Here is a 16,903-nt window from a genome sequence, read left to right on the forward strand (position 1 = left end):
CACACTGAGCTCTGGGCCACGTGGTCCTTTTTTTTTTTTTAACACCAAAAGCACTTTGCATTGGGATGTAGCTGATTAACAGTGTTGTAGTTTCCAGTGAGTAGCACAGGGACTCAGTCATACATATACATGTATCCATACTCCCCCAGAGCCCCTCCCACAGGATGGACCTTTTCCACAGCTGATGTCACCCCGGGGGGCACAGGGACCCCCCCTTCCGTCTGCTGGCGTCCCCTGATGGGAGTTCTGCGGCTATTATCAGTAATGCTAGAAATAATCACTGGAGACCCCGGAAGCAGGGCATCCCACCCACGCTCATACACGCACACCTCCAGGCTGCCCTCCCATGCCATCCTGAAGCACGCACTGTTGAGTGACTGGAACAGATAAGTAAACAGCTACATGTGGGTTATCGCACTGTGACAGGACTCTCAGGGGTCCCCATGGGTCTGGTGTGGGGGGAGGCGTGTCTGTGAGCCACTCCGAGTGCCCCCTCCCACCTGGCGACAGAGCAGGGCCCTCCCACCTTGGGGCCAATGGGTGTGACGCGGAACCCCTGGGGGCCCTTGCACACCCCTCACCTTCAGTGACGCAGAGTGTTTGGGGAGGTCAAGACCTGTCCGTGGTTCCTGCTCTGTGCCAGGGGTGGGTGGGGGGCTCCAGGGAGGAGGTGGTCCATGAAGCTCCCTGACCTACGCTGGGGAAGAGCAGGTACTGGGCAGGTGCCAATGGGGGGGTACCCTGGGCGGGGACGGGAGCGGGGAGCAGGCGGGACCCGCCTCCTTGGGACTCAGCTGCCTCCGAGGGGCTCCCTGCTCCTAGAGCCCATTGTCCTGGTGTCGGGGCTGTGACTCCCAGCGCCCCGCTGAGCCTCTTGTCAGAGCCCCCAGCCTGCTCAGGAGTGCCCCCCGTGTCACGCAGGCCCTGCTTGTGCGGGACGCGGAGCTGAGCCGGCTGCGGGGCGAGCTGCAGCTGGTGCGGCAGGAGGCCCAGGGCCAGCAGGAACGAGCCGAGGTGAGCCCTTCCCGGCCAGAGCCGGACGCCTGGGCTGGCTGCCCACACGGCCCAGCAGGCGCAGCGGACCCCAGAGGCACCCCCTCCCTGCCTGATCCCGGGGGGTCTCCCCTCCACCCCACCACAGCTGCCTGAACTTCAGTTTCCCCCAGATGACTCAGGCTCCCTGCTGGGGGGGACAGTGTCTCCATGGGATGAAAGGTGACAGAGTGGGATGGGTGGGTGGGTGGGGGGGGGCGCAAGGAGGGGAGGATGGGCAGGCCACATGCCCTTGCAAAAGCCACAGAGGTGAGGACCTGGCACCAGCAAGAGAGGGGGCAGAGCCCGGGTCTGCACCGCCAGCCCCCCTGGCATGGTGAGACACAGCTGCCGGAGGCTCAGAGGCCTCAGCTGACTCTCTGGGGAGTCCCCTCCCCGAGGAGAAGCGCAGCTGGGGAGGCCGCGTTGGACCTGAGGCAGAGACTGCCCGGAAAAGACCTGGTGGAGAATTCTGAGCAGGGCAGGAGGGGGGCATCCAAGGGGCCAGGAGACCCCAGCAGGCCCTGCCCGCCTGGGCCAGCGGACGGAGGCCCACAGGGCATGGAGGCCACTGCGGGCAGCCAGCTGGCCACCTGGGGCCCCAGCTCCTCCTCAGGAGCCCATGTCTGGGGGCAGGGCAGGCAACAGCGACCAAGACTCTGGGGAGTGAGGTGGGCCCCTGGGCCCTAGGCCCCCAGCCTGTGGGCCCATTTATGGAGGGTGGGTGCTGCTCTGGAGGGGGGCAGAGCCAGGTGGCAGGACACGGGGGAGGGCTCAGGGCAGCTGGTGCAGTCAGGCAGGACCCCGGGGTGCTGGCGGGGAGCAGACAGGAGGGGTGGGGGTGACAGCTCAGGGCAGGGTTCAGGTTGGGGGCAGGCCCAGACCCCTGCAGGGGGCAGGGCTGGTCAGGGTGAGGCTGCCCGGCTGCCCGCTGCCCTCAGCGCCCTCACTTGGCGCAGCCAGGCCGGTGCCCTGTCCCCTCTGCTCCTGCCTCTGTCCTCCTGGCTGGGCCACCTGCCCGCCCCACTGGTGCCCGGCGTGCCCCTAGCCCCAGGGGCGCAGGCTTAGATGCTCCCCTGTTGGTGAACGACTCAGTGAATCCAAGAACGAGTGAGCTGCAGGGTTAGGCCCAGAGCTGACCCCGCAAGCAGGGCCGTGCTCGGTGCCTGCTCATGAGAGGCCGAGTGGGCGTGCCTCCGGACCGAGGGCTGGCCACCCAGACCACAGGACCTGGAGAGGCCACGCAGTTTGCGCCAACCTACCAGACAGCGGGGGGAGGGGCGCTGGGCAGGGGGAGGGGCACTGGGTGGGGGAGGGGCGCTGGGCAGGGGGCACTGGGCAGAGGGAGGGGCACTGGGTGGGGGGTACTGGGTGGAGGGAGGGGCACTGGGCAGGGGGCACTGGGCAGGGGGAGGGGCACTGGGCAGGGGGAGGGGCGCTGGGCAGGGGGCACTGGGCAGAGGGAGGGGCACTGGGTCGGGGGGCACTGGGCAGGGGGAGGGGCGCTGGGCAGGGGAGGGGCACTGGGTGGAGGGAGGGGCGCTGAGTGGGGGAGGGGCACTGGGTGGGGGAGGGGCACTGGGCAGGGGAGGGGCACTGGGTGGAGGGAGGGGCACTGGGCAGGGGGAGGGGCGCTGGGCAGGGGGAGGGGCGCTGGGCAGGGGGCACTGGGCAGAGGGAGGGGCACTGGGTGGGGGGCACTGGGTGGAGGGAGGGGCACTGGGCAGGGGGCACTGGGCAGGGGGAGGGGCGCTGGGCAGGGGAGGGGCACTGGGTGGAGGGAGGGGCGCTGAGTGGGGGAGGGGCACTGGGTGGGGGAGGGGCACTGGGCAGGGGAGGGGCACTGGGTGGAGGGAGGGGCACTGGGTGGAGGGAGGGGCACTGGGCAGGGGGAGGGGCGCTAGGCAGGGGGAGGGGCGCTGGGCAGGGGAGGGGCACTGTGTGTGGGGGCACTGGGTGGAGGGAGGGGCACTGGGTGGGGGAGGGGCACTGGGCAGGGGGAGGGGCGCTGGGCATGGGGGCACTGGGCAGGGGGAGGGGCGCTGAGTGGGGGAGGGGTGCTGAGTGGGGGAGGGGCGCTGGGCAGGGAGGGGCACTGGATTGGGGGAGGGGCACTGGGTGGGGGAGGGGCACTGGGTGGAGGGAGGGGCGCTGAGTGGGGGAGGGGCACTGGGCGGGGAGGGGCACTGGGCAGGGAGGGGTGGAGGGGTGCAGGGGCCCCGCGGAGTGGAGGGGAGAGAGGCACTGAGAGGGAGGAGGAGTGTTGCAATCAGGAGCTGGCTGCCATGGTGTTTCTTCACCCCCTGCTGCCTGACGCAGGACCCGGCTCCCCGGGTCACTGAGCAGAGCCGCTCCCGGCACCCGGGACAGTCTTGCCCAAGAGCATCCCTCCTGGGATCCCCCGCCCGGCTTGGCCCCACCCCCGAGGCCAGATGGCCCTTCCGTGGGCACAGCCGGGAGGGCTGTAGAAGCCCCCTGGGGTTGGGGGCCTCATTTCCCAGACCTCTGCCCAGTTGCTCCTTCCCCTGTGGTCAGGGGACCAGGAAAGACCCCCAACACCCAGGAGCTGAAGCCCTGGCTGGCTGGGTCCCCCGGGAGCCTTCCCTCGAGCTGACCCGGGTCAGGGCGCCTGCCAGCCCAGCTCTTCTGGGCGCTCATAAAAGGTTCTTTCGCCACCTTGGCCTGGAAATTAAAACCCACTCGGGGGGAGGGTGGGAAGAAGAGCAGCCAAGGAACACCAGTTGTGGGTGACCTGCGAGCAGCCCCCCACGTGTGGAGGGGTTCCCGGCCCCGCCCTGTGGCCCACCACTGCAGGGGCCACCCCTGCCCACTGGGCAACACCACGCCCTCGCCGCAGCCTCCCTGGGGCCACCTTGGGGGCACCGCCAGACCTAACCATCCAAGGCGCACTTGTCAGGGCAGAGGGGCAGCTGGGGGTACAGGCGGCACCAGCGCGGCTCCTTCCCCGAGGGCGGGGGCACGGCCTGATGGAGCATCCCTCGCCAGCGGCCTGCAGATCCAGGGGCCCTGGGGGTCGCCCCCCGAGCCCCAGGCGGGGGAGGCTGGGCTGGGCCGGGGCTCAGGGCGAGCAGGCGGCGTCCCGTGCACAACAGGAGGGGCTTCGAGCAGCGGGGCGCTGCTGCTCCGGGGGCCCCGTGGTCAGCAGAGGGAGCGCCCTGGACTGGTACCGCGGGAGAGCAGAGTCAGGCCAAGCTGGGTCCTTCCCAGAGGGTGTCCGAGCTCGGGGCCCGGCCGCGGGGTCTGAACCAGGATGACCCTGCCCAAGGGCTGCAGGCAGGGCCCCCGACCCCTCCCAGGCGTGTGGTGGGTACTTACACACTTAGAGCCGGGGAGGCGCTGGGTGTCCCCCATGCCATGGCCTGCTTAGAAGTTCGGGAGCGGTCAGCTCTTCCCTGGGAAGCTCCCCGTGGGGCCTCTGTCCCCTGCGCCCCAGCACCCTTCACCGCTGTGACCCCTCAGGACCCAGCATCCGGTCAGCCGGAGCGGCAGTCCTGCCTCGTGGGGCCTGAGTGAGCCATCCAGCTGGCCCAGGACGGCATGCGGCTGCCCGTGGGGGCCCGAGCAGACGGCCCACTACCCCCACCTGGGGCGGCCCCTTGACCCCATGCTGCTTGCTGCACCCCCAGGCCACCGTCAGCGCCGTGGCCGCAGAGCTGAAGGCCCTGCAGGCCCAGTTTGAGGATGCCATCTCTGCCCACCAGACAGAGGCCAGGGTCCTGCGTGAGACACTCCGGGCGCAGGCGGCCCAGCGGAGCAGTGCGGGGAGAGAGGTGAGGGGCAGTACCGGGGCTCCCGGGGGCAGGCAGGGACCCCAGTCAGGGGCCGCCGTCCAACCAGCTGCGGGGAGAGCCTGCGCGAGGCAGCGCTGCCCACCCCGGACACGGTCCCGGGGTCAGGGTTAGAGGTGTGCTTGGGGGCAGCCGTGTTCGGGCCCGCCAAGGCCCTGAGGCCGGCTCTGGGCTCCAGGAGCCGGGTGAGGTGTCCTGGGGGGGGCCCGGCCAGGATAGGCCCCAGGCAGGCGAGCAGGCGGGTGAGCAGGCTCAGCAGGCAGAGCAGGGAGGTGTTGACGAAGGGGCTCTGACAGGCCTGGGGACGCCTGGAGGGGGGAGGGCAGGAGGGCACGGGGCGGGGAGGGGCCATGGGGCCCACGACCTCGTGCACTCCCGGGCCGGGTGCCAAGGCTGGCAGGGGCGCAGCGAGCGCAGAGAGGGGCTGGGCCCACCCCCAGCACCCCGCGTGGGGCCGCCAGAGGAAGAGAGCGTGATTTAACATGACAGCCTGTTTACTTTGGCCCCAAAGAGAAAGGTCTCTTTTCAACAGATTTCGAAGTCAGGCCTGGTCAGCGACCACACGGGGAAGCAGAGTGAGGCTTTAACACGGGGGGCAGCAGGGGGAGGAGCCGGGGAGGCTGGGCACGTCGTGCTGGGGGTAAAGGGGGAGAGCACAGCCTCGTGGGAAGTTCGGGTTCCCTGATCGCCACCCCCAGAAAGGAGAGGGGCCCCAGGAAGGGGCTGGGGTGATGGGGAAGCTGAAGTGGGTAAGGGGAGCAAGGGGAACAATGGCAGAGAGGGAGCCTGGGGAGCCCTCCCAGGCGCCAGGCTGGCCCAGAGTCACCATGGAAACCATAACATTTCACAGCCTTTAAACTGGAGGGACATCCAGCCCTCTGGCAGCCCTGCCTGAGGTCCACACGTGTGTGCATGTGTACGTGTGTGTGCATGTGTGTGCGCATATGTGTGTGCATGCACGTGTGCATGCTTGTGTGTGTGTGCACGCATCCACCACACAGCTCATATGCAGTGCACACACCTCCATGCATGTAAAGACCACGCTCCCATGCAGAGGAACAGTGATAGCAGGCACACATGCACTCACATATGCAAACACATGTGGACACCATACGCACAGCAAGCAGTGCACACGACTCCATGCACACTCGCGTGCACATGCATCATGCATGCGGGTGAACATGAGCACACATGTGGGTAAACATGAGCATGCGTGTTTGCACATAGATGTGTGTGGATGCACACACCACATGCTTGCACATGCTACATGCATACATGCACGTGTACTCACACGCAGGACCGGGGCCCGCACAGCCCCTCCCCTGCTTTCCCGACTCCATGCGGAGCCCTCGGGTCACCTCCCTGCAGGAGATTTCAAAAGAGGCTGTTTATACAATTTCTAGTAAAGAAATAATTATTATAATCACATTAAGCGATTTGGCTGTAAAATTCCTGTAAAAGGGATGGTTGTTCTCACGAGGCGGGGGGAGGGGGGTCCCCCGCGTTTGTTTTGCTTGTTTTCATCTCCTCAGCCCTGGGAAATGAAAACAGCTTTTTATGATGGATAGGCCCTCTCGCTGGTCCTTGACCTTCAGGGTGGATTTCTGCTGAGCTCGGCGGAAAACGCTGCTCACGGTTGTGGCTCCCACATGTGGGGGGTGGGAGGGGAGCGGAGAGCGGCCCTTCCCAAAAACAGAACAACAAGAACCATGGGCGGACGCGGGAGCCACGGCCAGAGACCCAGAGAGTGCCCCACTGCAGCAGCCACAGAGTGGGGCTCGCTTCTGGCAAGCCAGCGCCTGACGCCACTCAGTTCGTGTGGTTCCCCTAAAGGCTTCCTCCATCTCTTCCTGCAGGGGCTGGGGGACACGCCTTCTCCAGGGTTCCCTGGTCAGAGGCGAGACCTGAGGTCCTGACCGAGCCTCGGCGAGCCCCCACCCCACAGTCCCTGCATCCAGGATGGTCTGCCCCTTCCCGGGGTCTGCACTCCCCTCCAGCGCCCCCCAGCAGGGGCGGAGCCCAGGGTTCTGCAGGCAACCTGTGTCCCAGGGCAGTTAGGGCCGCTGATACCCACCCATGGTTCAGCTGAGCTCTCAGACTCCCAAAACCACTGACTCCCCAGGCCCTGCCTGGAAGCTGTGGGTGAGGAGGCCCTGGTTACCGGGTGACACAGACACCAGACCCAGCGTGGCGGGGCCCTCCTCCGGGGCCAGCACAGGTCTGGCGGGGACAAGGGCACACCTGCCCCTTTTCCCCGCCTGGCTCGGCGCACAGAGGCCCAGAGCAGCCTGAGGTCCCCACTTGCTCCACAGTCTTCCCTGGGGTTGAGGCCCTCCATGCCAGGGCAGGCCCCGACACCTGCCCCTGTGACGGCAACAGCCTGGCCCTGGCGGCTCTGCCGCAGCCGGAGGATCATCAGGGAGCCTGCCCGAGACAGCCCTCCCTGCGCCCCGTCCTTCCACGGTCCCGTCCCTCCACTCCCCCTTCACCAAGTGGGAGCTGAGGCCGCAGGCAGGGGGCAGCGTTCCGGAGCCCGGGGCACAAGGCGTCTGTCCGCACCGGGGCGGGCAGGCCAGGGCCCCACATCCTCACTGCACAGCAGGTGGGGACAGTGTAGCCGGTGGGCAGAGCTATGTCCCTCACAGGCCCTGCTGACCAGTGACCACGTCCCAGGTGTGCGGGGAGGGAGCCAAAAGTGTCGCTCCAGGGTCAGAAAGGGTTGGGGTGTTCTCTGCCAGGGTCATGGATGGGCCCCAGGAGCCGCCCTGCAGCCTCACTGGGCCGGGCAAAGCCAGGCCTCCTGCTTCTCCTTCAAGGCTGGAGGACCCGAGGCCGAGGACACTGCTGCGGCCAGAGCCTGGCCCGTAGCCCTCCACTGCCCCTAGAGCCACCCACTCCCCCTCAGGCTGAGACTCTGCGGGTGCAACTGGACGAGGCCCGCAAGGTGCTGGCTGCGCTGCGCCGGGAGCTGCAGGGCAGTGAGGAGGCCCGGGAGGGGTTGCAAAAGGAGGCCCAGGATGCCCGCCAGGCGCTGGCTGACACAGCCCGCGAGAAGGACGCACTGCGGGATTCCAACACCGAGCTGCGGGCCACCATCCGCCGAGCCGAGCAGGAGAAGGCCAGGTAGGGTGGCCCCCAGGAGCAGCTCCCACCAGCTTGGCCAGGTTAGGCCCCGGGGGCAGGGCAGGTGGGACACAGGGCATCCTACTGGGCGGGGCCTGACGATGGTGCAGAGCACCCACGAGGCAGGCCCGGGGTGCCAGCTGCCCACCCAGACAGTCCACAGTGCAGGCCTGGGATGGGGAGGCTGGGACGCCCCGGGCCTGTCCTCACCCTCGAGAAGTTCTGTCCAATAGACGAGATAGGCCCTGAGCGGCCGGAAGGAGACAGCCCAGGGCTGGGGAGTGAAGGAGGGCCCTCAGGGGCAGGATGGCCGGCGGGCCTTCACGGGGAGTCTCAGAGGGGCCACGGGGACCGGGAGGGGCTGGGGGGGTGTTGAGGCCTGGGGAGAGGGGTCTGAGACCTGGGGAGGGGGCTGAGACCTGGGGAGAGGGGTCTGAGACCTGCAGAGAGGGGTCTGAGACCTGGGGAGGGGGCTGAGACCTGGGGAGAGGGGTCTGAGACCTGCAGAGAGGGGTCTGAGACCTGGGGAGGGGGCTGAGACCTGGGGAGAGGGGGCTGAGACCTGGGGAGAGAGGGCTGAGACCTGGGGAGAGGGGTCTGAGACCTGGGGAGGGGGCTGAGACCTGGGGAGAGGTGGGGCTGAGACCTGGGGAGGGGGCTGAGACCGGGGGAGGGGGGCTCAGACCTGGGGAGAGGGGTCTGAGACCTGGGGAGAGAGGGCTGAGACCTGGGGAGAGGGGTCTGAGACCTGGGGAGGGGGCTGAGACCTGGGGAAAGGTGGGGCTGAGACCTGGGGAGGGGGCTGAGACCGGGGGAGGGGGGCTCAGACCTGGAGAGGGGGCTGAGACCTGGGGAGAGGGCTCTGAGACCTGGGGAGAGGTGGGGCTGAGACCTGGGGAGGGGGCTGAGACTGGGGGGAGAGGGGGCTGAGACCTGGGGAGGGGTCTGAGACCTGGGAAGAGGCGGGGCTGAGACCTGGGGGAGAGGGGGCTGAGACCTGGGGGAGAGGGGGCTGAGACCTGGGGAGAGGGGTCTGAGACCTGGGGAGAGAGGGCTGAGACCTGGGGAGAGGGGTCTGAGACCTGGGGAGGGGGCTGAGACCTGGGGAGAGGTGGGGCTGAGACCTGGGGAGGGGGCTGAGACCGGGGGAGGGGGGCTCAGACCTGGAGATGGGGCTGAGACCTGGGGAGGGGTCTGAGACCTGGGAAGAGGTGGGGCTGAGACCTGGGGGAGAGGCGGCTGAGACCTGGGGGAGAGGGGGCTGAGACCTGGGGAGAGGTGGGTCTGAGACCTGGGGAGAGGTGGGGCTGAGACCTGGGGAGGGGGGCTGAGACCTGGAGAGGGGGCTGAGACCTGGGGAGAGGGCTCTGAGACCTGGGGAGAGGTGGGGCTGAGACCTGGGGAGAGGTGGGGCTGAGACCTGGGGAGGGGGGCTGAGACCTGGGGAGAGGTGGGTCTGAGACCTGGGGAGGGGGCTGAGACCTGGGGAGGGGGCTGAGACTGGGGGGAGAGGGGGCTGAGACCTGGGGAGGGCACTGAGACCTGGGGAGAGGGGTCTGAGACCTGGGGAGAGGTGGGGCTGAGACCTGGGGAGGGGGGCTGAGACCTGGAGAGGGAGCTGAGACCTGGGGAGAGGGCTCTGAGACCTGGGGAGAGGTGGGGCTGAGACCTGGGGAGGGGGCTGAGACTGGGGGGAGAGGGGGCTGAGACCTGGGGAGGGGTCTGAGACCTGGGAAGAGGCGGGGCTGAGACCTGGGGAGGGGGCTGAGACCTGGGGAGGGGGTTGAGACCCGACCTTGGCCATGGCGAGCGGCCCGGCCATGGCAGAGTCCCACCCAGACAGAGCGTGCCTGCAGAGGCTGGGCTTCGGGAGCCTAGGATTGCAGGCGGGGAGATGGCAGCCTGCTGGTCACCAGGACAGTCCCCTAGGGTGCCGGAACCCCTCCCCAGCCTGAGCCCACGCACACCCCTCCGCTCAGCTTCAAGCGCTCCACGGAGGAGAGGGAGCAGAAGGTGCTGGTCCTGGAGAAGGCCTGGGCAGCAGCCCAGAAGCAGGCAGGCGAGCTGCGGACTGGCCTGCGGGAGGCGGAGCGGGCGGCTGTGGACACCCAGCGGCAGCTCCAGGAGCTACGCAGACAGGTGAGGGTGCCACCCCGGGCCCCACCCCCAGGAGCACCCCCATCCCCATCCCCAGGCCCCCAGGGCACTGTCCCCAGGCTGGGAGCCGCAGCCGAAGTGCCCTGCTCAGACCCACGGGGTCCAGGTTGGGCCTGCCAGCAAGACACAAGGGCAAGCCCCAGACTCCCTGGCTTAAAGCAATCACCCTGACGCCCATGAAGCCTGAGAGCCAGGAATCCAGCCAGGGGTCAGCACAGCTCTGCTCCGCAAGGACCACACCGAGGAGACCCGGCCGCACGGGGCGGGGGACAGACGGTGGGCTCCCCTGACGCGCCTTCTCTGGCACCCAGTGTCTGATGCTGGCTGTGGGGGTTCAGCTGGGCGGTGCCCACGCCCCCAGTGGCCTGGGCTCCTCCTATCACGTCGCCTCCAAGCTCAGGGTGAACAGACGGACACCGCTTTGTCCACCGGCCTTGGCTCCTGAGGCTGCAACCACTGACACAACCGCCTTGGTCTCAAGCTCACCCCATGGGGGTCCTAGAGCCCCCCTCATGTGGGAGGCCTGCCTAGCATGCACACACACTTCTTTCAGCCTTCTACAGACACGGCGGTTGGTGAGAAGCCTGCTGTAGGGACAGGCACGGGCACACTCCTTGTTCATGTGGCCTGTGCTCCAGGCATCATTCATAGCTCTGGGCTCCTCAGGATCCCGGCCCCAAGACAGGAGCTGCCAGCAGAGGCTGGGGAGTGCCTGAAGGGGTCAGCTCCTAGGGCCTATTCTCCCAGGGGCGCAGAACAGACCACAGCCCTGAGCGGGCCGTGACTCAGCCTCCCCGCATTCCATCTGCTGCCCGAGGGGGGGGGTGGCCCTCTCCACAGAACATGTGAGCAGGGGCGGGGCTCAGCACAGCCCGCTGACCACCCCAGCCCCTCCTGGCACAGGGGCCCAGGCGGCCCCATCACAGTAGCCCCTCCGTGTCCAGGTGACGACGCTGGAGGCAGAGAACCAGAGAAAGAGCCGGGAGCTGATGCGGCTGCAGACGCGGGGCGCCCAGGAGCCGAGCTGGCAGGACGCCCTGGCGCTGCAGAGGCTGGTGGCCGAGGCGGAGGCCGCCCATGAGGACTCGCAGAGGGAGGTGGGTGCCCAGCACCTAGGGCTTCCGTCTGGCCAGAGCGGGACTGTGAGAGGGGCCTGGCTGCCTCCTCCCCGGCCTGGGCACCTCCCGATGGGTGGGGGCTGCTGCGTTTATTCCCCATTTGCTCACGAGTATTCAGAGGCCCCTCACCCAACTGCAGAGGGGCACCCTGGGGGCTGGGGCACAGGTCAGACTACGGGCAGGGTCTGCGGCAGCCGACAGGGTATCCGAATCAGGAGGGACAGGGTGGATGCTGCAGAGGCACGGCTGGGTCAGGGAGGGCCCGTCCGCCCCGGGGCTGCACCACCGAGAGGAGGGAAAGGACGGTGGCCCAGCAGGAGGTCCGTGGGGACGGGTCCTGGTTGGGGGCAGGGGGCTTGGGAGGCAGCAGTGAAGTGAGCGGGAGGAGGGGTGGCCTGGCCACTGGCCCGCGTGCACTGACGGGACAGCCTTCCGCTCGTCCCGTTTACCCCTTTGGGAGCCCATGGTGGGGGTCCTGGACTCAGCACCACAGCCGGTGAACCGCGGCAGACGGGCCTGGGGCTGGCCCCACGCAGGCCCAGGAGCGGGCAGCCTTTGGCCATCGCCCTGTCTGGCCAGGGTCGTGTGGCTGCCAGCCAGGCTCTCTGCTGCCTGCCGGGACCTGCGCGTGGTCCTGGGGTGCTGCCCCCACCCGGGCTCAGGGGTCCCTGCTGCCAGAAATGTGCTGGGAGGCAAGTCCAGGGTCCCCCTGCTGCTACACCCAAAGGAGGGCGTGAGGCTGAGACGCCTGGGAAGTCTCGGCAGGTCTGGAGCCCCCACACCCCTCCCACAGGTCCGGAGGCTGCGGCGGACGCTGGCGGAGGTGGAGGCCCGGGCCGAGACCCGGGAGAAGCAGCTGGAGTGGCAGCTCTGCGAGAGCCGGGAGTCCGAGCGGGCCCTCCGGGCGGAGCTGCGCAGCGTCACCCGCAAGCTGCAGCAGGCCGACGGCGCGGCCGACAGCCTTCAGGCTGGCCCAGACGGGGCCTGCCACCAGACCCACGGCCTCGAGCAGGAGCTGGCCCAGGCCGAGGGCGCCAGGCGGGAGGCGGAGGGCCAGCGGGGCCGGCTGTCCTCTCCTGAGCCGCCCGGCCCCCCCACCAGAGGTCAGTGCCCTCCGCACCCGCCCCGGCACCCGCCCGGGGCGCCCCAGCCCCCCAGGGCTCAGCCCCGCGCCGCGTGAGTGAGGCCAGCCGCGTGAGGGGGCGGGGCGCCTGTGCGTCTGTGTCGGCGCCTACGCTGCGCCCCCAGCGCGGCCCACCGCGCCCCCACCGAACCCTCACCGCGCTCAGCCGCCGTGGCGTCCCCACCGCGCCCCGCCGCGCCCCCAGCGCGGCCCACCGCAGCCCACCGCGCCCCCACCGCGGCCCATCGCTGCCCAGCGGTCGCCTCTGTCCTCAGGCCCAGAGAGCCGGTTCCACTCGCCGCTCCGGAGGCCCTCACCCAGCCCTGGAGACCGCAGGGCAGAGGGGGACCCGGGCCTCCACGAGGGACGCCCTGAGGGACTTGACGCAGAAGCCGAGGGATGCCCAGCGGGAGGGGTAAGGGGAGCAAGGAGCACACGCCCCAGGGGCCGAGGGGGACGGGAAGGCGCCGCTTACTCGGGCCGCGGGCCTTCTGTCTGTCCACCCTGGCTCTACTGAGACCCTGGCGGGACCTGGTGGGAGAAACACCACTAAACACTGGAGCCACTGAAAGCCCAGCTTGCCCCTTGTCCGGCTGCCTCTGTGCTCGGCCAGCAGCAATGCCTGTCCTCCGAGGACCCATCCCAGGGGCTGGCCAGGTCACCCCACAGTGCTCCAGTGACCTGCACTCCAGGGACCAAGCCCTGCTGCCCTGGGGACCCCCGTGAGCCCTGCCCCCAAGCAGCGGTGAGCTGCCCCACCTCCAGCCGCCAGCCAGGCATGTGGACTGCCTGCCCACCCACGGGCTGCCCCTGACCTTGGTTCCCCACAGGACGTCTGGTGTTCCCAGGCTGGGGGCCTGAGTGCCCGGCGGGGGAGGCCAAGAGTGAGCGCACCTGGGCCCAGAGCCGCGTGGGGCAGCTGCAGAGGGCGCTGGCTGGTGGAGGAAGGGGAGCTCCTGCCTCCGCCCTGCCCCAGGTACCACGGCGAGGGTTGTCCTGGGAAACGCCAGGCTTGGGCCCTGGGGCCAGCCCCCAGAGCACACACCCGCGGAGGGCATCCAGCACTTGGCAACCGGCAGTCTTTCTCAGCCATACTTCCACATCGCAAGAGAGTCTAGTGCAGAGACCTCCAGGGCCTCCCCGCCATGGCGCCCAGCTCCTGTGGTCACGTGGCCCTTCACCCACTAGGTCCCTGCCCTGCGTCACCCCCTCGGAGACAGGCCCCCTGCCCTGCTGGTCCCGCCTCATTTCTGTACCCTCCCCACGCTGGGTATGCTCAGGAGGCAGGCCGGGGCCTGGCACAGCGTCCGAAGGAGGGGCTCCCTGGGGCAAAGCCAGAAGGAGAGAAGGCTGGGTGGGGAAGGGTCACCTCCCCTAGGGACCCTGAGCTTCCAGGCAGGACAAATAGAGCAGGGGACAATCAGACAGAGGCCTCTCCACCAGCTGGGTGTCGGCCACCTAGACCCACAGGGCCTCGGCCTCCTGGGCCGCGCAGGTGCCCGCCGGACCTGGGAGCCAGTCAAGCGGCCCCGCCTGCCCCCCAGGCCGGCGCCAGGCGGAGGGCGAGCCCACACAGGCCGTGCGGGCCCTGCAGGAGGAAGCGCTCCCGAGGCTGAGGCGGGGCGCCCAGCACGTGCGGCAGGCCACGAGAGGTGGAGGCTGCAGGTGGGGAGCACCCACACCCCAGGGCAGTGGGGGGACGGGGAGGCCGAGAGGGCTGCTGAGGAAGGGGAGGTTTCAGCTGCCCGTGGTCAGAGGCCACTGAGCTGGCTGAAGCAGACGGCCCCCAGGCACACTGGGCCCTGCGGAGCTAACTTCTCAGGGTTGACCCAGGCAGAGCATCTTTGAGGTGGTCCAGCCCTTACTTTACAGACGGGAAACTGAGTCCTGAGCAGAGAGCAACTTGGTCCCCAAGGGGCAGGGTCAGGACAGACCGCGGCCGCCCAGATCTGTGCTTTCAGGGCAGGAAGGGGTGACACTGGCCCAGCCTAGGCGCTCTCTGCGTGTGCGGGGTCAGGGGTCAGGTTGACCACCGTGGGACCAGGTCCTGGCTGGGAGCTTGGAAGGTGCCCAGGCACTGGGGGAGGGGCTGAGAGAGCAGGGGAGGGGCCAGGTCGTGTTCTGTTTCACAGGTATGTTCACATATATCTGTTCCATGCATATTTAAAATCAGTTTCCTGTTTGCAGGTTACAATTTTCAAAATGTCTCTGTTAAATTAACCTCACAAGTGTACCTTTCACATACTCCACCCACATTCTATCTCCTGAGTTTATCACAGCTGGGAATCATGTGTTGAATTTTCCCACTACAATTATTGGGAGGCAGTGTCTCCTTCTAACGGTCTTTAATTTCTGATTTCTGTGACACGCTCTGTCTAATGTGAACTGGAGGCCTCTGTGCCCTGTTCCACACTATCTGCCTTGAATTCTACTCTGCTTGGGGCTGGCAGTGCCACCCCACCACCCCGACCTTGGACTCCGCACTTGACTCTGTGTGTATTTGGCCATCACTTCATCAGCCTCCCTTCAGTTCAGTTCAGTCACTCAGTCATGTCCGACTCTTTGCGACCCCATGGACTGCAGCACGCCAGGCCTGCCTGTCCATCACCAACTCCCGGAGTTTACTCAGACTCATGTCCATCAACCCAGTGATGCCATCCAACCATCTCATCCTCTGTCGTCCCCTTCTCCTCCTGCCTTCAGTCTTTCCCAGCATCAGGGTCTTTTCCAATAAGTCAGCTTTTCTCATCCGGTGGCCAAAAGTATTGGAGTTTCAGCTTCAACATCAGTCCTTCCAATGAACACCCAGGACTGAGCTCCTTTAGGATGGACTGGTTGGATCTCCTTGCTGTCCAAGGGACTCTCAAGAGTCTTCTCCAACACCACAGTTCAAAAGCATCAGTTCTTTGGCACTTAGCTTTCCTTATAGTCCAATTCTCACATCCATACATGACTCCTGGAAAAACCATAGCTTTGACTAGACGGACCTTTGTTGGCAAAGTAATGTCTCTGCTTTTTAATATGCTCTCTAGGTTGGTCATAGCTTTTCTTCCAAGGAGCAAGTGTCTTTTAACTTCATGGCTGTAGTCACCATCTGTAGTGATTTTGGAGCCCCCCAAAATAAAGTCTCTCACTGTTTCCATTGCTTCCCCATCTATTTGCCATGAAGTGATGGGATCGGATGCCACAATCTTCGCTTTTTGAATATTGAGTTTTAAGTCAACTTTTTCAGTCTCCTCTTTGACTTTTATCAAGAGGCTCTTTAGTTCTTCTTGGCTCTCTACCATAACGGTGGTGTCATCTGCATATCTGAGGTTATTGATATTTCTCCCAGCAATCTTGATTCCAGGGCTGTGCTTCCTCCAGCCAGGCATTTCGCATGATGTACTCTGCATATAAGTTAAACAAGCAGGGTGACAATATACAGCCCTGACATACTCCTTTCCCAATTTGGAACCAGTCTGTTGTTCCATGTCTGGTTCTAACTGTTGCTTCTTGACCTGCATACAGGTTTCTCAAGAGGCAGGTCAGGTGTTCTGGTATCCCCGTCTCTTGAAGAATTTAAAGCTGTGTGCTGAATGCACTCTGCTTTTCTTCCATCGCTGACAGGACACTCACTGCTGTAACGCCCTCTTTCTGTCCTTTTACTGGGCGATCACTTGTGTGTGTTTCCCCCACCCCGATCCCCACCCCACCCCCGCCTCTTCTCCAGCGTCCACACGCTGGCATCACACCTCCTCCCCTTCCTGGTCACCTCTTGGGGAGGGCAGCGCTGTAACTGAAGCACTTCCCTTGCTGTCCAGTGTTAAGTGTGAAGAGCATGTATGCATCTCCTGAGCTCAGGGACCCCTTGGCTGGATCCTGGGCCTCCCAGCTGCAGAGGGTCTACACCTGTGCCCCTGGGTTTACAGAACCTGCTCTGCTCCGGGCGGTTCCCACTGAAACCTCGCTGCAGCCCGCCCTGCCCTCTGGGACCCGCCCTCCTTGCTGACCTTGAACTTCACCTTCTTGTCACGGCTCCCACCATGCTTGGGGACTCAAGGTCTCAGAGAGCTCAGCCGCCCTGGCTGCTCTCCCTGCCTCCTCGCGGCCCTGGGCAAGCCCTCGTGTTTTCACTGAGGATGGTTCACTCTCTGGCTCCAGCCCTGGTCTCACCTTCTTGAGAAAGTCAGTTACCATTTTCTGACACGATTCGCATTTCTCACTTTTCAATTCAAGACCCTCAGATCAGACTCTGGGAACTGGCTGCTCTACTGAACCATAGTTGACGGCAATTCAGTTGCTAATTCTTTTTCCTTCTTTCAAGAAGGGGATCTGGTCTTGTTCCAAGCTGGGGTAAAGAGGAACCCATCAGGGGTTTCATGTGTCTCTGCCCAGACATTTCGGGCTCAAAGGAAAGGCAGAGAGCAAGATTCCAAGGGGAGCCGTGGGGGCCATGGGGAGATGTAGGAGAGCCATGGGGAGGTGTGGGGGAGCAATGGGGAGATGTGCAGAGATGTGGGGAGATGTAGGGAGCCACGGGAGTTGTGGGGAGGTGTGGG

The 16,903-nt window shown here is 66.1% G+C and overlaps 1 protein-coding gene across 1 annotated transcript in view; it reads left to right on the top strand.

The window, feature by feature from the left end:
- The window catches only part of CROCC2 (ciliary rootlet coiled-coil, rootletin family member 2), a 61,166-nt gene that overhangs the window by 32,925 nt on the left and 11,338 nt on the right, over positions 1–16,903 (top strand). The window contains 11 exon segments of the mRNA XM_061119770.1: positions 922–1,014; positions 4,680–4,823; positions 7,747–7,964; positions 9,944–10,103; positions 11,066–11,218; positions 12,033–12,342; positions 12,638–12,704; positions 12,706–12,777; positions 13,103–13,107; positions 13,193–13,338; positions 13,825–13,995. Of these exon segments, the coding sequence (XP_060975753.1) occupies positions 922–1,014; positions 4,680–4,823; positions 7,747–7,964; positions 9,944–10,103; positions 11,066–11,218; positions 12,033–12,342; positions 12,638–12,704; positions 12,706–12,777; positions 13,103–13,107; positions 13,193–13,338; positions 13,825–13,995 (1,539 nt within the window).

This window comes from Dama dama, chromosome 20, assembly GCF_033118175.1.
Source record: "Dama dama isolate Ldn47 chromosome 20, ASM3311817v1, whole genome shotgun sequence".
NCBI lineage: Eukaryota > Metazoa > Chordata > Mammalia > Artiodactyla > Cervidae > Dama > Dama dama.